A 22,230-nucleotide genomic window follows, 5' to 3' on the forward strand; every position below is an offset into this window, starting at 1 on the left:
GAAGTGAACATCACCATTGGCTGTGCTCAGCCGGGGAGGGGAAGCCTGGCTAGCAACAGCTTTGGGGAGCATTAACAAAGGGGGATTTGGGATTGGAGAAAACAAATGGAAGGGGGATGTGTGAAATGGCAACCCTGCATCTTCTCTACGCGCTTCGCTCCTCCCTCCCCTGGAGTTGCCATGGATTCTCACACTGCTTCCCCACTCCTTGTGAGCGCCCTGCCGCTGTCTCTGGGGTGTCTCCTGCCTGGCATCTCCTCTTGTCCTGTCCACACAGCCCAAAATTGTCCTGTCCACACAGCCCAAAATTGTCCTGTCCACACAGCCCAAAATTGTCCTCAGTCCTGCCCCGAGAAGCCTCCCAGGCCTGTCTCACCCTCTCATGCCCACCTGTGAGCAACACAGAGCCCTCCCCATCCTCCAGGAAGGAAATCCTGACTCCAGCCCGGCGTTTTCCTGAACAAATCATCCCGCAGATACCAAAACAAAGAGCATCCAGCTCAGGCAGCATCATGAACACTCAGGGCACAACAATGAAAACCAAACAAAACAACACGATGGCTCTTTTGTGCTCTTTTGTACCGGCCCCAGTCCCCGCACTCTCCTCCCATACACCTCCAGCCTCCTCCCACAGGGAACCCCACGCTGACCCCCCCACAGGGATACCCTGCCGTGCTGCTGGACCATTCATTTACTCCACTTTGGCCAATTCATTGCTGTAATCTCTGCTACAGCCACTGATCTGATTTGTCTGGGAATGGCATCTGCTGCTCGGAATCACTCTGGATTCATTTACATTTGCCCAGCAACAGAAAAGCGTGGGGTTGTTTTTTTTAAGAAAAACAAAACACAAACATAATTAAATTAATCATCCTATCCTCCTATTTCTCCCAAACAAGATTAATTCTGTTTTGCTCAGGTCTGCCTCGCTACCACATTTTCAGAGCATATTGTCTGAGCTCCTCTCTCCTGAGCATGTGCACCAGAGCTCTCCCGTGTTTCAGAACAAAGAGCAGATTCCCTTTGTTGTCCTGGAGCAGCAGCGATGTGCCGGATCAAGAGCTGGTCCCTGCCTCACTGAGCTCCCCCTGTTCTGCCCGGTTCCAGGTGCCCAGAGACATGTGGGATTTGTTGTGATGGGCAGGGCTGTGCGGAGAAGGGACAGCATTGTTTCTTCCCCAGCTCCTATGGAGACAGCAAGGGAGAAATCCCAACATGGGTTTGAGCTTCTTTCTGGCTTAGGGTCAGTGCCAGGCTCTCCCCACGATCCATCCAAACCCCTGGCCTAAGCTGCTGTGTCTTTACTGTTATTTAATTTGGGTCAAATAGAGTTAAGAGCACATCTCTTTGTCTGATTTTCAGCTAGAAGGCTGAAGCAGAGCTCTGCAGTTCAGAGAGCTCGTGGTGCCACAGAGCTTCACCTGCCAGCAGGAAACACATTTCCAGGGGCTTTAACAGCAGAGAGAGAGCAGAGAGCCGGGCTCAGGCTGCTGCACTTGCCCCCTCTTTAATGTCTGTACTACCAAGCAGTGCCTGGGGAATTCACACAGCAGGCATCAAAACGCCGGGAAGAGCACGGGAACAGCACAATGGGGAGAGGGCTGTGTTCCAGGATGTGCCTGTTTGATCGCCAGGGAGATGTCAGGGCTGGGCACTGAACATACGACAGCACTTTCTATTTCCATCCTTTAATAGGTTTGGGATAAAAACATCCCCCTTCATTTAACTTAAAACAAGATGAAAGAAACGGGGAAAAAAATCTGCAAGAGTTGTTGTAAATGTGGACACAGGCAAGTGGGGAAAACCAGCAGGAATTGAAATCCACTGAGTTTTTCCAGTTATTTTAGCAGCAGCCTGTGCTTGGGCAAAGTCTCTTTCCAAAGTCAGGGCTCAGCCCATGCTGTGGGACCCCCTGTCACAACACAGGGCTCAGAGCAATCTGGTCCCGAGGAAGGTGTCCCTACCCATGGCAGGGGGTTGGAACAAAATGAGCTTGAAGGTCCCTTCCAACCCAAACCATTGTGTGATTCAAGAGGAGCTGTTCCAGGGACTGTCCTGGGCACCCAGGTCACAGATCCTCAGCAGTGACATCGTGGCTCCTGCACCAGAGCTCACATGTCACACTCGTTCAGCTCCCCACAAACAGTCTGAGGCTCAATTTCCTCTTGTTCTCTCTGTTCCCACAAGTTGCTGCTGTCTCAGGCACTGGGAAGGGGATGGAGCTTGTGAAGAGATCCAGGCAGGGGCTGGTCACTGTCCCATGACCTGAGAAAAGCCTCTGTCACTGAGCTAAGGGGTCTGGACTGCAGCAGCTCTGTGCCCTGAAGAGCCCCAGCACGATGCTAGAGAGGAGGGAGCAGAAGAGGCTGCTCTGATGGGGCTCATTTACTGCCTTCCCACAGCAAAACAATTACAGCAGCTGTGGTGCACTCCTGAATTAACAGGGCTTTGTTAATTGTCATTTGAACTGGAGCGGAAATGCTTAGAAAGATTTTCCTTGATTAAAATGTTGTCAGTGATGGGGAACTCAACAGATCCCCAAGAAAACTATTCCAGCTATAGCTTTGTTTTAAGGCCAAGTTTCTCCAAGGCCAGTTTCTACTATGAACACTTTATCTAATTACATCAAACCCTCACTCCATTTCAGCTTTATCAGCTGGAATTGCAAGGTTTAATCACTCCAACAAGTTGGCTATAGCAATCTCTTAATTTTCTGATAAGATAAATTACTGAGCCAGACCCAGGCAAAGAGTCAGGCACAGGCAGCTGCTGCAGATGTTCAATTGCAAGCTCTGACACCAAAATCCAGCACCCACTTCTCCCATGCCACCATTTTAAGCTCCCCAGGAGCTGCCCAAGTGGCCCCCAGGAATGACAAAGCACAGAGATACAGAGCTTGAGCCAGCCAGATGAGGAAGCACATCACCCAAACCCACTCCTGGTAGTTCAGAGAGTCTCAGGTCTGCCCCAAAAGATACAGTCTTTTCACACAGAAATGATCCTGGAGCCAGTCTCCTCATACACAGTGACCTCTGGTTGGGGTATTCACAGAGAAAGGCGAAATTCAGTTAAAGTTCTTTCTTCCAAGGGAATTCACCCTCTGAAGGGGATCCTGCTCATGAGCCAGGAGAAAAGATGGGAGAGGCAAAGAACAACATTTTGTTGTCAGTGGTCTCTCACTGCGGACCAAGACAAGCAAACCTTGGTGGGATGGAGGCAGGAGAGCCCCAGTCACGAGCAGGGTGCCCACTTGGCAAGGGCCAAAGCCCCCTTGGGAGGTCCCTGCTGTGCTGCTGGGGCTCCTCTTCTGACCTCACACACACCTCACAGAGGTGGTGGAATCTCCCTCACTGGGGATGTTCCAGATCTGTCTGGACACAATCCTGTGCTGTGTGCTCTGGGATGACCCTGCTGAGCAGGGAGGTGGGACCAGGTGAAGCTCTGGGGTTCTGTGAGATGTGCTGTGAGCACACCTCAGGAAACCCTCACAAACCCTGACCCTACCCACAGAGCTCAAGGTCCCATGACTGGTAAAAGGAGCGATTTCCAGTGGACTTCATGAAGGGAGAGGAGTTGAGATTTTTGACTCAGGAAAGAATTTACATGCTCAGAATCTGTTTTAGCAAAGAAGCCTTTCTCTGTGAAGCCCATTGTCCAGTCCTTCAACCATGTCCTGACTTCACCTGGAGTTCCTTCCAGCTCCTGAGGAGCAGACACCAAACCCAGACAGACACACCACTGCCAAAGGCAGCTGTCACACCCCCACCAAACACAGCTGCCCCAGGAGCAGCCCTATTTCTGACTCCATCAGTGACAGGGACACCCGCTCCCAGAGCTGCCACTCATGGACTGCCCAGCACTGAAAGTGGCACACCGAGAAAAGAAACATTCATCCCACAGATAAATGAAGAAAGAGTCACTTACCCACTTGTTCCAGGTCTCTGGGTCTGAGAGAAGCGCCAATCTGTGTTAGGCTGAGCTTGCTGCAAAGAAAAAGAAGTGTTTTAATACCTCCATTCTTGCCTTTGAAAATGAAAGCGAGCTGATCCTGGATTATTTCAGTCTGGAATATCAGCATGTTCTGTCCAAGTGAAGCAAATCAATTAGAACAAAGAGAAAGCTCCCCCTCCCCCTTCCTTGAGTATTTCTGAAGCAGCATGAATACCAAAAAGCACGACAAAAACTGTTCAGAGAATAATCTTCCAAAGCAGCTCAGGAAACCAGGCTGTGAAAGAAATGAAGCATGAAATAAACTGATAAGGGCATGAATTCAGCAGGAGCAGTGGTACCACAGTAATGAGCTTGGAGGAGGAAGGGGGGTGTGAGGGGGTGGCAGAGTTAATTGATACTGAGAAAGATGCTTTTAATGCTCTAAGGTAAAATGGTAACAGACCTTCCTAATCTTCTGTCCTTAAAAAGGCCTGCCTGAGATCTTGTTTTCAGGCACTGTATTTGAATGACTTTTCCTAGCTGCTGTGGCCTTGGAGCACTACAATATTTTTTCTGTCCACAGAGAAAAGAATAAACTTCCGACAGCAAGAGGAAAAAGCGTTATTTGTTTAGGAGACACAATAACCTTCAGACACAGCAGCACACTTTGCAACCTCATTAATAAGCCCCCATATCGCTCTCTGCCTGTGTTATTTTACAACCAGACAATGAACATTCTGTAAATAAGGAAGGACATGGAGTAAGCTTGTATATTCCTGTTTGAATCGTGCCTTTGTGGAAAGCACTAAATAGCACAACTGTTTCTGTCAGGAAAACACACACACTTCCCAAAATCATCATCATCTTAATGAACTTCAGAGTGATGACATACTACCTGGAAAGGACAGCACTTCCCTCAGCTATCTTAGGAAGGAGCAGCTCGTAGTCCATACATAGTGGAACATCAGTTTTATAGGATTATTCTGCTTGTACACGCAATTACTAAGGAAAAGAGAAGACGAGTAGAGCTGACCTAGATTTTTATTTAGTAGATGTGCTCTCACTAATTTCTCTGCAGCTTTGATGATACTCATGAAAGAAGATATTGGAATAAATTACTCCCCTAAAATAGATGTCCCACTGGTCCCCATGCTGCATGCAAATGAAGCTGTTTAAAGAAACGAAGCTGTTTGCCCTCCAGATTTCAGATGCACGCTGACACACAATACTGCACTAGATAAGCCCTTCCCAATATTTTGAATAGCCCTTCCATATTTTGAATTCCTGTTGTAATTACCATTTTCAAATTTAGGGCAGGCATTTGTGGCACAAAACTGCTTCACTTTTTATATCCCAAAGTTATAAAAGCTCCAGCTAAACACAGTCACCTACATCTATATTTAGGCACCTGAGTACAAACAGCTCAAGTTTTCAAAGCTTGCCGCTCCTCAGCCTCTGCAAGCCCAAGGGCACATAAGGTCACCAGGATCTTTGTGAATAATGTCACTCCTGACATTTCAGTATTTTAGTGCTGAATACTGAATTCAGCTCCTCGCTCAACATGACCAAGCTGGAAAATGATTCCTTGCCGAGGCACAGTCGGTAATTAGTAACACCTGCGGTTTGGGAAATGAGAAATTTCTACAATGCACCTCTAAAACTGAGCAAAAGAAACACAGGCAGGCTTTCCTTTCAGACAACCTCCTCCGCACCACAGTTCATGTGCCATGTAGGAAAAAGGGGTTGAACAGAACCAAGAAGTTAAACCCCCAAAAAACCTGTTCCTGCCCAGGCTAAGAATCACTTTAAATAGAAACGAGTACGAGCGGGGCCGAGGGGGAATTCTCCACTGCTACAAACGCAGAGTCTTTGATTCTGTAACTCTGCTCAGCCCCTTCCCCCACCTCCAACAAGCTGAGCCAAAACTTTCACCTGCCACCTCCCAGGAGATGACAGTGACACGTGTGCCCTGAGGCCGCCGTCTTGGGAGGAAGGACAGACAGAGAGCAGCCAGCTGGCCTGGATATGGCAAACTGTTGCACTTAGCTGGGAGGACAGTAAGAAACAGCCATCTCTTACCCCATCGCAGGGACTCGCTAAGGTGCTGGTCACCTGCTCATAGGCAGCCACGGTCTCCGCAGTGCTAGAATGGCTGAAGGGCTTTACAAAGAGGAAATCGCTCTGGTCAGACATGGGCGAGAAACAAGAGGTGTAATTCTGTGCCTGGGAGGTCAGGCCCGCTCCTCCCACGTCCAGGTACTTGATGAAGCCATCTGGCTTCATCTGCCCTCGGAAATGGGAGGCGGGCTTGCGGCCAGTCCCTCGGCAGCAACCCGCCAAGGTCCAGCTGGCACTGCCAGCTTTGAGACACCGGGCAGCCGCCAGCCCGAACATCACACAGGACACGAGGGAGATGGACACCAAGGAGATGATGAGGTAAAGCGTTAGGTTGGTATCCTCGGGAGAAGACTGGGGGAGGTCCAAGGACTTGGAGAAGTCCTGCACGCTGTTTTCCTCCGGAGAAATGACTATTACCACGGAGGCTGAGAGGGACGGCGTGCCGTTGTCCCTCACTTCGACCACCAGCCTGTGGGAATCTTCTGACTCCCTGAGAGCCTGCGCAACCCTTATCTCTCCAGTGCGGCGTTCCACTTGGAAAGGCAAAGCCTCAGCAGACTCCTGCAGCTGGTAGGACAGCCAGGCATTATGGCCACTGTCAGCATCAACTGCTACAATTTTAGTTACCAGATAGCCAGGCTCTGCCAAGGCCGGGATGGCTTGGTGGAAGGCAGAGCCCTTGGGGACAGACGGGTAGACAATGCTTGGAGCATTGTCATTCTCGTCCAGGACAAACACATGGACCACAGCAGTGCTACTCAGAGCAGGAGACCCAGCATCCTTCACCTCCACAGGCACCTGGAACACCTTGTCCTGCTCGTAATCCAGAGCTCGCATGGTGTAGATGGTGCCATTGTCCTGATCTATTCGGAAGTAGGTTGAGATAGGTACATCCTGCATCCCGTTGTCCAGGATGGAGTAAGACAGCTTGGCATTGCTACCCTCGTCAGGATCTGATGCCAACACTGAAAAGACAGAAGTTCCAGGGAGGGAGTTTTCCTGAACATGAGCTGTATCAAAAGGGCTGGAGAAATTCGGTGCGTTATCATTCACATCAGCAATGCGGAGATAAAAGGTTTTTTGCGTGGCCCTTTGGGGGGACCCTGAATCCACAGCCCTCACTGTGATGTTGTATCCACTGGCCTTTTCCCGATCAAGGGGCCCGCTGGTGACCAGCGAGAAATGCTCTTTAAAAGAAGACACGAGTTTAAACGGGAGCTCTTTTGCTATCTGCAGACGGACCTGCCCATTGTCACCGGAATCGCTGTCCTTCACACCAATGAGGGCGATCACCGTGCCCGGGGCTGCGTCCTCCTGCACTGGGCTGGAGACAGAGGTCAGCACAATCTCTGGGCTGTTATCGTTGATATCAATTAATTCCACTCGCAGGTGACAGTGGCCTTCCATGGCTGGTGATCCCTTGTCCCTGGCTCGAACTGCAATCTCGTAAGCACTGGATTCCTCATAATCCAGCGGGGCTTTGGTTCTGATCTCCCCTGTACGGGCATCTAAGGAGAACAGTTTGGTGAATTTACCGGGTGCATTATTGCTGGTTTTGAAAGAATATTCCACGTCCCCGTTGGGACCTTCATCCAGGTCGGTGACATTCAGCTTGGTGACCAGAGTGCCCACTGGCACGTTCTCCTCCAGAAGTACCTTGGATATGGGTGGGTCACACACAGGAGGGTTGTCATTTGCATCCAAGACATGGATAGTAACCCTGGCAGTGCCAGATTTCACAGGATTCCCTCCATCCAGAGCTGTCAGTGTTAGATGATGAACAGGCACTTTCTCTCTATCCAGTGCTTTTTCAAGTACGATCTCGGGCATTTTAACACCATCTCCTCTCACGTTGATGCTCAGGGCAAAATGCTTGCTGGGGCTGAGCTCGTAGGTGGAGATGGAGTTGGAGCCCATATCCGGGTCTTCTGCTACCTCTAAGGGCAGCCGAGTCCCAGGGTTGGCTACCTCAGTGATCTCCAACACCACCTCAGGCTTGGGGAACTGGGGCGCGTTGTCATTGACATCGAGGACATCCACCTCAACACGGTGGAGCTGGAGGGGATTCTCCATGACGAGTTGGAGGTGCAGAGAGCACGTGGGGCTCTGCCCACACAGCGCCTCCCGGTCCAGCCTGCTGTCCAGGAGCAGCACACCTGCCGCCAGGTCCACCTTGAAGTGCCGCTGCCCACCCTCGCTCACCAGGCGCAGGTTGCGGGCGGCCAGGCTCCGCACCTCCACCCCCAAGTCCTTGGCCAGGTCGCCCACAGAGAAGCCCGGCTCGCGATCCTCGGGCACGGAGTAGTGGAGTTGGGCGCAGCTGGGAGCCGGCAGGCAGGAGAGGGCTGCGAGCAGCAGCGGGAGCTGCCATGGCAAACTCTGTCCCGAGAGCATCCCGTGCCGGGTGTGCGAACGGAGCGGCGCGGAGAGGAGCGGCGGCGGCTCCGCGCAGCCTCCCCCTCCTCCCCGCCCCCGCAGCCGGCCCCGGCAGCCGGAACCCCTGCGCCCCGGGGGGGTCCGAGCGGGTTGTGCAGGGAGGAAGCCGCCGCCGGAGCCGCCGGAGCCGGACAGGGAGGGATGGAAGAGGCGGGGGAGGGGGCGAGCTCAGCCCGGCCGGCTGAACCGCTCCTCGATACGCAAAGACACACAAAGTCGGCGAGCGGAGGGGATGGACCGAGTGACAGTTTTACGTCTCTCCACAGCCCCCTCCTCCTCCTCCTCCTCCTCCTTTTTCTCTCCCTCCTCCTCCCCTTCTCCATCTCACCGCCTTCCCCAAAATACGCACGGCGTAGCCCCCCCGCCTTCCCCCGCTGCCGCCACTCCGCCCCCGCAGCGCCGGGAGGGCGCCGGGGACTCCCGGCAGCGGGAACCCCGCTCCGCCCCGCCCCGGCCGCTGGCACCGGCCACCGGCGGACACCCCCTCCCCAAAACCGGCCGGTTCGGCGCCGAGCCCCGCCAGCAGCGGGGTTGTGCTCAGGCTGGAGACCGCACTCCCGAGCTCACCTCGCTGCACAGGGTGGGATCCGCGGAGGGTTTCACAAACATGAACTCGCTGATATCCGACACTGGCGAAAAGCAGGAGCGGTAACGAGGGGCGGGGGGTGCTGTTGCTGTCACCTGCACGCCCATCACAGTGTCCCCTTTCTTAGGCTCATAGTGCAAGTGCCCAAAGATGTGGCTAGGAGGAGGCTGAAGCGTGTTCACGCTCTCCACGCAGCCGCCCTGGTTGGCAGGTGCAGAGCCCCGCCGGAGGCACCGAATACCCAGCGCTGCCAGTCCCACCAGCGAGACGGTGGAGATGAGCACTAGGGACACAATCAGATAAAGGGTAATAGTGGGCAAGCCCCCACCATCAGCGGCCCGAGCCTCGGAGCCCTGCAGGGCCTCTGGACCCTTCTCCTCCACCAGCACCACCAGTGTGACAGCTGTGGAGAGCGGGGGCTCCCCGGCATCCCGGACCACCACCAGCAGCTCGTGTGCAGAGGCGTCCGTCTCCTGCAGAGCCCGCATGATCCGGACCTCCCCGGAACGCAGGGCCACGCTGAAAAGCCCCAGGTCTGTGGCTTCCACGAGGTGGTAGGATAGCCAGGCATTGCGCCCCGAGTCCGCATCTATTGCCACCACCTTGGTGATGAGGGCAGGAGGGACGATGGAGGGGGAAATTCGGAGCTGAGTAGCAGAGTCCTCCCCAGCCCTGGGGAAATGCACCCGTGGGGCGTTGTCGTTCTGGTCCACTACAAAAACATGAACCAGTGTTCTGTTCCTCAGGGCCGGGGAGCCACCATCAGAGACCTCCACATGGAACTGGAGATAGGTGGTTTGTTCATAGTCAAAAGGGAATTTGGCAGTGACCTGCCCATTCGTGGGATGTATTGAGAGGTAGCGAGCAGGATCCAGGCCTGGATCTGTCCCACCGGCTCGCAGGATGGAGTAGGACAGGCGGGAATTCTGCTCCGAGTCAGGGTCAGCAGCAGAGACTGTAACCAGCACGCTGCCCACTGGATTGTTTTCTGCCACCAGCACTTCATAGGATGCTTGCTCAAACTGGGGAGCGTTGTCATTGACATCTATCAGGGTGATTGGCAGGATGGTGTGGCGGGAGAGTGGGGGATTGCCCAGGTCTGAGGCAGAGACGGTGACATTGTAGTAGGCAACGTGCTCCCGGTCCAAGCGGGTGCTGGTGAGCAGCGAGTACTGGTGCTCATAGTCCTTACGCAGCTGAAAGGGAAGATCTGGAGACACGTGACACAGGACCTTGCCCAGCTCGCCAGAGTCCCTGTCTCTGACGTGTATCACGGCCACCACTGTGCCCGGTAGTGCATCCTCGCTCAGGGTGCTTGAGAAGGAGGTAAGAATGACCTCAGGGGCGTTATCATTGACATCAGTGATTTCCACCACCACGCTGCAGTGCTCCTCCATCGTGGGCGACCCCATGTCCTTGGCCTCCACTTCGATTTCATACACTGTCGCCTCCTCAAAGTCCAGGTTGCCCTGGACACGAATCTCCCCAGTTTGCTCATCGATGGCAAAGATCTGGCGTAAGGCAGCTGAGTTGTGGCTACTGAGGGAGTAGCGGATGTCTCCGTTGGGTCCCTCGTCCACATCAGTGGCATTTAACTTCACCACGAGGGTGCCCAGCGGCGAGTTCTCCACCAAGCGTGCTCCGTATGATGGTCTGTCAAAGACTGGGTGGTTGTCGTTGGCATCCAGGACCTGAATAGTGATGCGTATCTTGCTGGACTGTGGGGGAGAGCCCCCATCTTCAGCAGTCAGCACCAGGTAGTGGAAAGCTCTGAATTCCCGGTCCAGGGCCCGCTCCAGCACCAGCTCAGGGAACTTTCCACCATCAGTGCGGGCCTTCACGTTGAGGTTGAAGTTGTCATTGGCACTCAGGTGATAGGTCTGCAAGGTGTTGGTGCCCACGTCGGGGTCCTGGGCTGGCTGGATGGGGAAGCGGGCACCCAGAGATGCCAGCTCGTAGATGCGCAAGGAGACCTCATCACTGGGGAACTGCGGGGGGTTGTCATTGATATCCAGGATCTCCACCTCAATACGATAAAACTCCACCGGGTTCTCGATGGCAAGTTTCAAGTGGAGGAAGCAGCGTGGGTTCTGCCCGCAGAGCTGCTCCCGGTCTATCCTCTCGCTGACCATAATAACACCGGTGTTCACATTGACGGAGAAGTACTGGGAATCCGAATCCGACAGTACCTGCAGATTAGCTGCCGCCAGCTTAGCCACATCCGTGCCCAGGTCCTTGGCGATATTGCCCACAAAGGCACCCCGTGTGAGCTCCTCCGGGATGCTGTATCGGATCTGAGCAGACGAGCTGTGCAAGAACAAACAGAAGGAGAAGACACGCGGCAGCCCCAGGGACCGGCGAGCCTGCCCTGCCCTCGGCATCCTTGCCGGGTGGCCGGCCGGGGAGCGATGCCCTCGGCGCCGGGGGCCGCGCTCAGCGCTCGCCGCTCCCATTCATTGTTTGGGGCGGACGCGGCTCGACGGGGCGGGGGGAGCGCGGCCGCGCAGCCGCCCCGCCATTGGCTGCGGCCGCGGCGGCTCCGCTCCAATCGCCGCGCTCCTTCCCCAGGACAGCAACACCGGCGCCAATCACGGCCCGCGAACCGGCGCGGCCGCTCCGCGCCCCCCGCGGGGACCGCGCCGTCGGAACGCCCGGCACCGCCGGACCCCGCCCCGGCACCGCCGCTCACCTGGCCGCGGTCCCGCAGCGTGCCGGCGGCGGGCAGGAAAACCCCGCTTTCCCTCGGCAGCGTGGCGGGGGTTGGGCAGGGCCGCAGGAAGGTGAAGTCGCTCCGCTCGGAGCCGGGGGAGAAGCAGGTGCTGTAGCACTGGGACGGGGAGTCGGTGGGTCGCAGCGTGACCTCCATGTACTTAAGGGTGCCGTCGGAGCTGAGCTGGAGCTTGGGGCTGGAGTGCTTGCAGAAGTCCCGGGAGGGCGACTCGCTGAGCCAGCAGCAGCAGTAGGGTGAGACGGCGGCACGGCCCCTGCGCCGGAGGCACCGGGCGGCCAGGAGGGTGACAGTGGCCAGTGCCACCGTGCTAATAGCTGCCAGCGCGATGATCAGGTAGAAGGTCAGGTCCGGCTTCTCCTTGGCACCAGCCAGGAAATCTTGAGGCTTGAAGCTCTCCTCCAGGGCTGCCTCCTCCAGGGCCACAGTGATGGTGGCAGTGGTGGAGAGCGGAGGGTCACCGTTGTCCATCACCTGGACAACGAGCTGCTGCACTGCCATGTCGCTGTCCTGGAAGGCACGCGCCGTCCGCACCTCCCCGGTGTACAGCGACACGTGGAACAAGGAGGGGTCGGTGGACTGTGGCAACAGTCGGTACGAGAGCCAGGCATTGTGGCCAGCATCTGCATCCACTGCTGTCACCTTGGCCACCAGGTAGCCCGGTGGGGCAGACAGTGGAACCCTCTGGGGTGCCGGCACATCGCTGTCACTGGCAGGGTACAGGATGGTGGGGGGATGATCGTTCTGGTCCAGCACAAAGATGTAGACAGTAATATTGGCATACAGAGGGGGGGACCCCGAGTCCCTCACGACCACAGACACCGGCAGAACCTGCAGCACCTCGAAGTCGAAGGTGCGCTGGGCATAGAGATTACCATTGTCAGGGTTGATGTGGACGAAGGAAGAGATGGGGGCATCCTGCACTTGGCCACTCTCTATGGAGTAAACAAGCCGGGAATTATCCCCGGCGTCAGGATCTGAGGCAGAGACGGTGCACAGCAGGGAGCCAGGCGGGTTGTTCTCCTGGAGAAAGGCTTCGTAGGAGGGCTGCGAGAAGCGTGGGGGGTTGTCATTCACATCAGATATATTGAGGAGCAGCGTGAGTGTGGTGGTGAGGGCAGGAGAACCACCATCCTGGGCGATCAGCTCCACTGCATACTGTGAGGTAGACTCTCGGTCCAGGCTCTTCTGGGTGACCAGGGAGAAGTGGTTCTGAAGGGACCTGATGGCAAAAGGCACATCGGGGGAGATCTCCAGGCTCACATCCCCATTGGCCCCTGAGTCTCGGTCCCGTATGTTGAAGAGCCCCACGACAGTCTCTGGTGGGGTGTCTTCTGGCACCGGATTCAACAGGGATGTGAGCAGCACCTCCGGGGGGTTGTCATTGGCATCCTCCACTTGCACCTGCAGCACACAATTGCCCTCCATCTCTGGGACCCCTCCATCGTGGGCTCGCACGTAGATCTCATAGAAACGTGATTCCTCAAAGTCCAGGGCCCCACTCACCCGGACCTCGCCAGAGCGGGGATCCAGGGCAAAGAGTCTCCGCACTGAGTCGGAGGTGTGAACCCCGAAGGAATACTGTGTCTCCCCGTTGGGACCCTCGTCGGGGTCAGACGCATTGACCCGGAGGAGCACAGCCCCCACAGGTGTGTTTTCCGGGACTTTCACCTTGTACGTGGTGTGGTCAAAGACGGGTGCATTGTCATTGACATCCAGGACCTGGACCGTGATCTGTGCCGTGCCTGAGCGTGCTGGGCTTCCCCCGTCCACAGCCGTCAGCACCAGCTGCACTTCTGGCTGCTCTTCCCGGTCCAGGGCACGCTCCAGCACCAGCTCCGGGAAGAGTTTGCCATCCGGCTGCTGCTTGACGTCCAGGGAGAAGTGGGAGTTCGGGCTCAGCCGGTAGGAGCTCACAGCATTAGTGCCCACATCGGGGTCCTGCGCGCTCTCCAGGGGGAAGCGCGCGGCCACAGTGGCAGACTCGGCGATGCGCAGGGTGCGGTGAGCGGTGGGGAAGCTCGGGGAGTTGTCATTCAGATCCAGGATCTCCACTTCCAGGCGGAAGAGCTGCAGGGGGTTCTCTGTCACCACCTGCACCGACAGCACGCAGCTGGCAGCTGCTCCGCACAGACGCTCGCGGTCCAGCCGCTGGCTCACCACCAGCGTGCCGCTGTCCAGGCGCACGGCGAAGTAGCGCAAGCTCTCCTCTGAGCCCAGGCGCAGCCTGCGACCCGGCAGCTCCTCCACCTTCAAGCCCAGGTCCCGGGCCACGTTCCCCACCACGGTTCCCAACTCTGACTCCTCAACCACCGAGTAGTGGATCTGCCCGGAGACCCAGCCCCAGCCGCAGAGCAAAAACAAACTCAGTACTTGCCATTTCCAGGCGGGTCGCTGGAGGCTGACACTCTCCATGTCCGCGCGCATCCGGCCCGGGACACAGCAGGCACTGAGGAACTGCGACTAAATCCCTGGGTCTCTCTTCCACGGCTTAGAAAACAGCTCCGGGGCTCCGGCAGGCTGCGGCTCCAACTGTCAGCCTCCAAGCAGAGGGGGTGGGCTGGGGGAGGGGAACTGAATCACAGCCCCAGCGCGGAGGTGGGAGGGGGGGGGAGAAGCAGCTTTCCCCCCCTCGTTTCAGATCAGCGCCCAATTGGCCAAGAGCTCCATCCCCTCTCGGCCAGCAGTGGCTCCGGAGGTGCGGGAAGCAGGGGCCTGAGCCGGCAACAGCGGGGCTGCCACCCCCGGCCTCCCCTCCGCCAGCCTGACTCACTTGCTCCGACAGCTCGCTTTGCGTTCACAGGGAAACTGCACGTCCTGGCAGCCTGGAAGCAAGGTACAAGCCCTCCCTGTGTGCTCCCCCTCCACAATGGTGGCTTCACATCATGCCCACAGACAAAGGGCAGCTGTCATGAACGCAGGCCAGAGGACTTTTCATGCCCGATGAAAAGGTGCTTGTTAGAGCCCCGAGGTGCCAGGGGCTCTTCTCTCACCCCTCTTCTCCCCCTCAGCTACTGCTTTGGCTGCTGCCTGCACCCCATGATTGCCTCTCTGAGTGAGGCATCACTGCCACCAGTGCCACCACCGGCCAGGAGACCTTGCACTGAGACGGGGACACCCACCCCTGCCAGCCCTCCGTGGGAGTGGGAGGCTGAAGGTGGAAAAGCAAAAGCAGGTGAGCCATTCAAAGCCAAAATACAATTGCTCCCAATGCACACCTGACTGGAAGCCACTTCCTCACCCTGGGGCAAGGAAATGGGTCAGTCTTCACAGTACCCAAATCACTGCAAACACACAGAGCCAGACAATAAAGCCACTAGATCACCACAGGATCTCAACACCAGGTCAGGATGTCAGACTGGGAAAGAAGCCCGAGCCTCCCACCTGGCAGACGCACACACTGATACTCTGTGGTAAGTACAGCTTTGCAGTCAGTCTCCTGAGGGCAAAAGCAGAGGTCTGAACTTCCCGGCGGGGGGGGGGGGGGCGGGGGGGCAGGCAGCATTTTCCTGCTCTCCCTGTCCCACATGATGTTGGCAAGCTGTAGGTTTTTATTTCAGTTCACATCCCTGCAGAAGCCATGCACAGTCACAGAGTCACAGAACAGCCTGGGCTGGAAGGGACCTTATAGATCATCTCATTTTGACCTCCTGCCGTGGGCAGAGACACCTTCCACTACACCAGGCTGCTCAGAGATCAATCCAGCCCAGCCTTGAACACTTCCAGGGATGCGGCAGTCACAGCTTTTCTGGGCAACCTGTACCAGTGCCTCACCACCCTCACAGGGAAGAATTTTTATACCTGTTATCTAATCTAAACCTTCTGTCAGTTCAAAACCATTCCCTCATGTCCTGTCACTACATGCTTCTGTAAAAATACCTTTCTGTCTTTGTCCTTGGTGCACTGAAGGCCACCCTGACCCTCCCTCGGGTGCACGCAGACCCTGGGGGCTGGGGTCTGCAGTGGTGTGGCAGACAGGGGACCCAGTGCCTGCCTGAGATCCTGCCTGTCCCCACCACCTGGGCACCACTGGGAACCTGGGGAATAGGTGAGAGAGGCTGAGGGCACCCGTGCCCGGCACGGCGGACGGTGATAAGGGACAGCATCTTTCTGGCGAGGACAGGGACAGTGAAGGTGCTGCAGTCGAGGGTCCTCCCTCCCGTCTGCAGCACCTCCCTGCCTATTCCGAGAGCCGTGAGGCGGGACCAGTCTGCTGCCAGTCAGGGAGAGACACCGGGAAGAACCTTATGAATGGCGAGAACATTGCCCGGGCCCCACCTACTGCCGGCTCCGGAGAAGGGGAGAAGGTGTCCTTAAAGAGACAATGCAGAAAAACACTGGACAGGGGATTCCCCAGCGCACAGAGACCAATTCCTGCTCGGACATTCTCATTCCCCCAGGGCTCCTGGCGGTGCCACCAGCAGGAAGCTGTCACAGTAACCTTGGCACTGGAATGTGCCCTGTCCCCATCCCAGGCAGGGTCCAGGACAGTACAGCAGGGTGACAGAGCTTTCCACTGGCAATACAGGGTGCTGCACCCCTGGGGATGGGTTTGGTGCTGCTGCAGTGCCTCAGCAGAAGCCCTCTGCAAAGCCCAGGTAGCCTGGGAGAACCCACTCAGTGTCCTGAGGTGGCTCGGTCACCAAGGACCCGGAGCAAGGGCTTTACAGGGCGGCTCCTGCTGCTGCTCAGGTCTACCAAAGCCTGGGATGGGGACGGTGTGACAAGGTGGGAAGGGTATGGGGTGTCTAGGATGGAGAAGGAGATGTTCTTTATTCCACAGGGTCAGAGCTCACCCTGTGGAAAGACACCAAGCCAGACAACCCAGGGATCACTGGAGATCCTGCAGGGTAGGATCCTTCATGGCAGGACTCATCACAGAGCCAACACCCTTCCCACTGCATCACTTTTGGGGGCTGGCTGTGCCCTGCAGAGCAAGGAGGTGTAAAGCCTTTGCAGGCTTGACACGGTCTGTTGTCACCACAAAGACCGAAAATCCAGAGCCCAGAGCCAGCCCAGGTGATTTCTCACTGTCAGTGCCTTTCCAGCACAGTACTGGGGAGTAGGAGGCAATCATGGCTAAGGCTCAGGCTTGCTGCCCTCCTTCCACCCCCACTCTCAAATAATTTATTGCCCTCACTACCAGAGGCATCTTTTCAGGACGTTTTGGTGGAAGGGACATCCTTGTCCCCAGCCATAGCACAGCCCACACCATGCAGAGGAGCACTTGCTCCCGCAGCTGCTGCAGCCCTTCTCACCTGCCACAAATCAGAAGTGCTGAGTCTGAGCAGTGATGCAAGCAGGGGAAAAAAAAAAGGCATAAAATAATTCTGAGAGGTTTCTGCCTCCATCTGTGATTTGGCCACACTGAGCAGGCATCACTTGCAGCCTCACACCCATGAACAGCTTCCGCTGCACCTCACTTCCTTCTGCTCTGAGGAACCAGTCACTCCTACCCACTGCCTCCCAGGAAGGACAAATTACCAGCACCAACGACCTTGGAAATCCACCAGATCCAAACTCCCCCTCCACTGGATCCACTACCTGGCCCAACCTCTGAAGATTGAAGCATTCCTTTAATTGAAAGCTTTCAAATTAAGCAGCACAATTCCCATCGGGAGAGAAGCACAGAAGCTGCTGCCATGCGCAAACGCCTTCCAGCCTGCAGTTTGTTCTGTCAGGACATCAGACATCACCCAGAGACAGCATATTGCAAAGCATGCAGAGCTTGTAACAGGGTTTCTGAACATCAGAGTGGAGGACTCACCACCCTGCTCAGAGCCAAAGTCCAGCCCTGCGGAGCCCTGCAAGCAACTGGGGCAGTCTGCAATCCCACCCACCCCCGCAAAGCGAACATCAGCACTGAAATTGCATGGAAATAAAACCAGAACCATTCAGGAGTCAAACATGGAAGGACTGCTCTGCGACCACTGTCTGTGGAACCAGCACCATCCTTCAGCTTTGGGTGCTGCGCCGTGAGAGGCGACACGCCGATCCCCAGCTCCCTGCCCCATCTGCAGCGCCACCTCTCCAGCCCCCACCGAGTCACGGCACACAGAGATTACACTCCCCCCGCAGAGCAAGTGCTCCCCTTGGCTCTCCTTTTGCAAAGGGAAGGAAATACCATCAACAACAAACTTTGTGCCAAGGATTAACAAGTGGTTTCAAGCTGACCTCAGCCTCCACTGGTTACTCAAGCAAGGCGTACCCAAAACTATGTCCAAAAGATGCATCATCGCCAACATGTACAAACTGACTCACTTGATCTTGCTCATCACAGTGCAAAAGTCATCAGCCCTCAGGATGTCTCATTTGGCTCCAGAGAACACCTGTTCAGGTGTAGCAGAACTCTTTAGAGGCCTGGCACAACTGGATATCGCTCCCAACCCCAACACGCAACCACACGCGTATGGCACAAATGAACCGCGGCTCTGCCCAGCTGGGACACTCCAAGGAAGAAGCTACATTACCTCGGCAGGTGTGGGGAGCCGGCTGGTGGTGCCCACAATCTGGTGGTACAGCCCTGGCTCACCATTCCTTATGGTGCCCTGGCAGCTCCCCAAGGGGCTGGAAGTGAAGGGTTTTTTACACAGGAGATCACTCTGGCGAGAGTCTGTGGTGAGATAGACCTGGTGGTAGAAGCTGGGTGGCGTGAAGCCACCCCGCACGGCATCGATGTGGTGGAAGGGCCCTGGTGTCCTGTACATGGTATTCCTGGAGCTGTTGTACAGCTCCTTCGACTGCCTCCACTTGTAGCACTTGAAGATGCCCACGGACAACATGGTGATGAAGAAGGCTGCTGACACCAAAATCACAGCCAGGATGAGATAGAAAGTCACATGTCTCCTGGGATCACTGTCAGGGGCCACATCAGTGAGGTCAGTGAGCACCTCCTTGACCATCTCAGCCACAGAGATGGAGATGGTGGCACTGGTGGACAGCACAGGCTCCCCATGGTCTTTCAGCAGGATGACTAAGGTGTGCTCGGGAGCATCATCCTCGCGGAGCTGGCGGGCTGTGAAGATCTCCCCGTTGTGCAGCCCCACCGAGAAGAGGCTGGGGTCAGTGGCCTGTAACAGGGTATAGGAGATCCAGGCATTGTACCCTGCATCCGCATCCACCGCCACCACCTTGGTGACCATGTGCCCAGCAGGAGTGCCTGGTGCCACCACATCAGTGTAGGTGGTGGTGCTGTTGGGGTGAGGGTACAGCACCATTGGGGCATTGTCATTGAGGTCAGTGACAAACACACTGACCGACACATTAGTGGCCAGAGGCAGAAAGCCACCGTCCTGGACCTGCACCATCATGCTGAACTCCACCTGGTCCTCATGGTCCAGGGAGGTGAGCAGGTAGATGGTGCCATTCTCCCGGTTGATGGAGAAGAGATGGCCAAAAGCGATGTCACCCTGTAAAAGGGTATAGGAGAGGTGGGCGTTGCGCCCGAGGTCCGGATCTGTGGCGCTCACGTTAAGGATGGGGATGCCGGGCACGTTGTTCTCCAGAACATAGACGTCATAGGAGTCTTGGGACGGCTTGGGCGCGTTGTCATTGACATCTGACACCTGCACCAGGATGTGTTTTACTGCAGACAAGGGTGGTGAGCCCGAGTCCTTGGCTGTGATAGTGATGTTATACTCTGCTGCCTTTTCCCGGTCCAGAGCTCCTTCTGTTTTCAGAGTGTAGTAATTTTTGAGGGAGGAGCTGAGCATGAACGGGATCCCAGGGGAAATAAAGCAGTTCACCAGGCCGTTGTCATGGGAGTCCAAGTCTGTTACACTCAGCAGAGCTACAACCGTCCCTGGGGCTGCATCTTCAGGCACAGGGCTGTACACAGAAGTCACTGTCACCTCTGGAGCATTGTCATTCACATCCACGACTTCCACCAGCACTTTGCAATGAGCCACACCAGGAACGGCCCCCTTGTCTTTAGCCTGTAAGTAAATCTCGTACAACTTTGTTTCCTCGTAGTCCAGCTGTCCCTTGACCCTCAACTCCCCTGTGGCTGAGTCCAGAGCAAAGAGTTCTCGTACCTTGGCGGGGGTGTGGCTGCTGAAGGAGTAGACAATGTCTCCATTGGCCCCATCATCCAGATCGTATGCACTGATCCTGGCGACCAGGGTACCGCTGGGCGTGTTCTCCCTCACACTTGCCTTATAGGTAGACTGGTTGAAGACCGGGGCATTATCGTTGGCATCTACAACATCAATGTGGATCTGCACGTGGGCCGACCGTGGCGGGCTGCCTCCATCCAGCGCAGTCAAGACCAAATTCAGCTCCCTTTGCTCCTCCCTGTCCAGCTCCTTCTCTAACACCAGTTCCGCGTACTTGCTGCCATCAACCCTGGTCTGCACGTCGAGCGCAAAGTTCGGGTTGGCGCTGAGCTGGTAGGTCTGCAAAGAGTTAATTCCCACATCGGGATCTTGCGCGCTCTCTAGCGGGAAGCGCGCTCCGGCAGCCACTGACTCACTGATTTCCAGCCTCGCCTGGCTGCTGGGAAAAACCGGGTCGTTGTCATTGATGTCCTGGATCTCTACGGTGCCGCTGTACAGCTCGAGCGGGTTTTCCACCACGATCTCAAAGCTGAGGGAGCAGGGGGAGAGCGCGCCACAAAGCTCCTCCCGGTCTATCCTCTCGTTCACCAGCAGCGCCCCGCTCGTCAGATCCACCCCGAAGTACTTCTTATTGCCGCCGGACACCACCCGCAACCGGCGTCCCGGCAGCTGCCCGAGGTCCAGCGCCAGGTCGGCTACCACATTCCCCACCGCGGAGCCTCTCCGCGCCTCCTCGGGGATCGCATAGCGAATCGCGGCGGAAACCCAGTCGGAAACGCCGAACAAAAGCAAGAGGCTCAGTACCTGCCCCGTCGTCACGCCGCGGCTCCTTACAGCAGCGCCGTTCATCGCACAGGACGGCCGCGCTCTCCGCTTCGCCCCCCCGCCCCGGCTAGAAACTCTCAGCTCGCCCCCTCATGCCGCTGCCCAGCGGCCCCGGGAAGCGGCGGCGGCGGCGGGGAGCCGGGCATTGCTCGGCGGGCTCGGCGGTGACTCACTCCCAGTCTCTCTGAGACCGTCTGCGCCTCATCCCTGCTCCGAGCGGGGCCGGGCCGCCAGTTCCCCCCCGCTCCATCATTGGCCGACAGCGGCACACAGAGTCCCGTCCAATAACTGCACAGAGCGCAGGGCGCCGAGCCCCGCCGCCGCCGAGCCCCGCCGGAGGGAGCGCGGCCACCTCCGCTCGAGGACAGCGGGGATGGAGCGGGCAGAGCCTGAAGGGAGAACACAGCCCTGCGAGAAACCCCAGCCGGGCGGGGGAGAGCGCTGGCAGGGGCAGGGTAGATCGGACACAGGGATCGCGTGTGCGGGCAGGAAGGTGTAAAAGTTGGCAGCGTGACGCCAAAAGGGGCGATACGGAGACGTGGAGTGTTTGGGGTGCGTGTCCCGGGAAGACCTCGCTGGAATGAGGCAGCGGGAGTAAGAAGGGGAAATGGAGAGGGAGGGAGGATGAGTAGGGAGGGTCCTTCGGGGTACGCAGGGTGCCAGGGAGAGCCAGCACGACGCATCAGCTCCCAGTGTGTCTCAGGACCTCCAAGATGCTGGTCCTCCCACCCAAATGCTTGGCCAGCCCCTTCCTGGGAGGAAGCCCCTTTCAAGAAGTCCTGATGTCGCTGCTCAGTGTGCCACCAAAGCAGGGTGGCCGGCAAAGCGACCCTGATTTCGTGCTGCCGAGTTCTGAGCAGCTTCTCCGGCCGCAACACGGAGTCTCGCCGCGAGGCGGCTCCCGCCGCAGGATTTCCAGAGCATCTCCCCTCCTGCGGGATCACCACTGCCACCACTATCCCAGCAGGTGTCTTCCCCGACAAACCTCAGAAATCTCGGTTTAATACGCCCTCCTACTCTCGCCATCTCCCGGGTTGCTCCCTGGTACTTTTTTCATCAGGTTAACTCAGGGAAATCACGCTCTGCGACCTGCGGTGCAGGCTCACCGGGGTGGGAACGGATCCCATTCCCGAGCAGCAACAGCCTGGCAGTGCCTGGTCGAAAACCTGCCTTGGGTTATTGTTGCTGTCATCAACAACTCGTGCTACGTCGGGTTTTCCGACTTTCCACGCGCGCATAAGGATAAAATGACCAAAATTTCGGCATTTGTTGTCTGTCACCCCCAGAACTGCTCGGCTGTCACGGGTAATGAAAAGGGGACGAGGAAGCTTGATAAGGGAGCGCCAGGAACCCTGTGAAAACCCAGCTGTGACACAGCGCCCAGGTGTCATCCCACAGCCGACGCTGGTAAGGAAGGGACGGCGACATCCGGCAAAAACCGGACTGGAAATCAGCGCTCACGCGTTCATTCACTTACGGAGGCTCTCAAAGCCTCGCAGAACTGGCTCGGAAACTTGCGGGTTATTTGTTACCCCTCTAATTGAGCTCGTAGG

The 22,230-nt window shown here is 56.7% G+C and overlaps 1 protein-coding gene across 7 annotated transcripts in view; it reads right to left on the reverse strand.

Moving 5' to 3' along the window:
- Positions 1–22,230, reverse strand: part of LOC102107921 (protocadherin gamma-C5) — a 49,379-nt gene that overhangs the window by 16,879 nt on the left and 10,270 nt on the right. For 2 of the 7 annotated variants that reach the window (XM_088063423.1, XM_088063421.1), the window contains exon 2: positions 3,925–3,983. In XM_088063423.1, coding sequence (XP_087919549.1) covers positions 3,925–3,983 — 59 coding nt within the window. Of the gene's footprint in view, positions 1–3,924; positions 3,984–6,009; positions 8,519–9,051; positions 11,507–11,759; positions 14,458–18,268; positions 20,894–22,230 lie in introns of those variants that run through there. The other 5 variants (XM_014261203.2, XM_014261205.2, XM_088063420.1 and 2 more) reach the window with 5 other exon arrangements.

Source organism: Pseudopodoces humilis, chromosome 17 (genome assembly GCF_049639895.1).
Source record: "Pseudopodoces humilis isolate 2021_Gansu_Grassland_sample_001 chromosome 17, ASM4963989v1, whole genome shotgun sequence".
NCBI lineage: Eukaryota > Metazoa > Chordata > Aves > Passeriformes > Paridae > Pseudopodoces > Pseudopodoces humilis.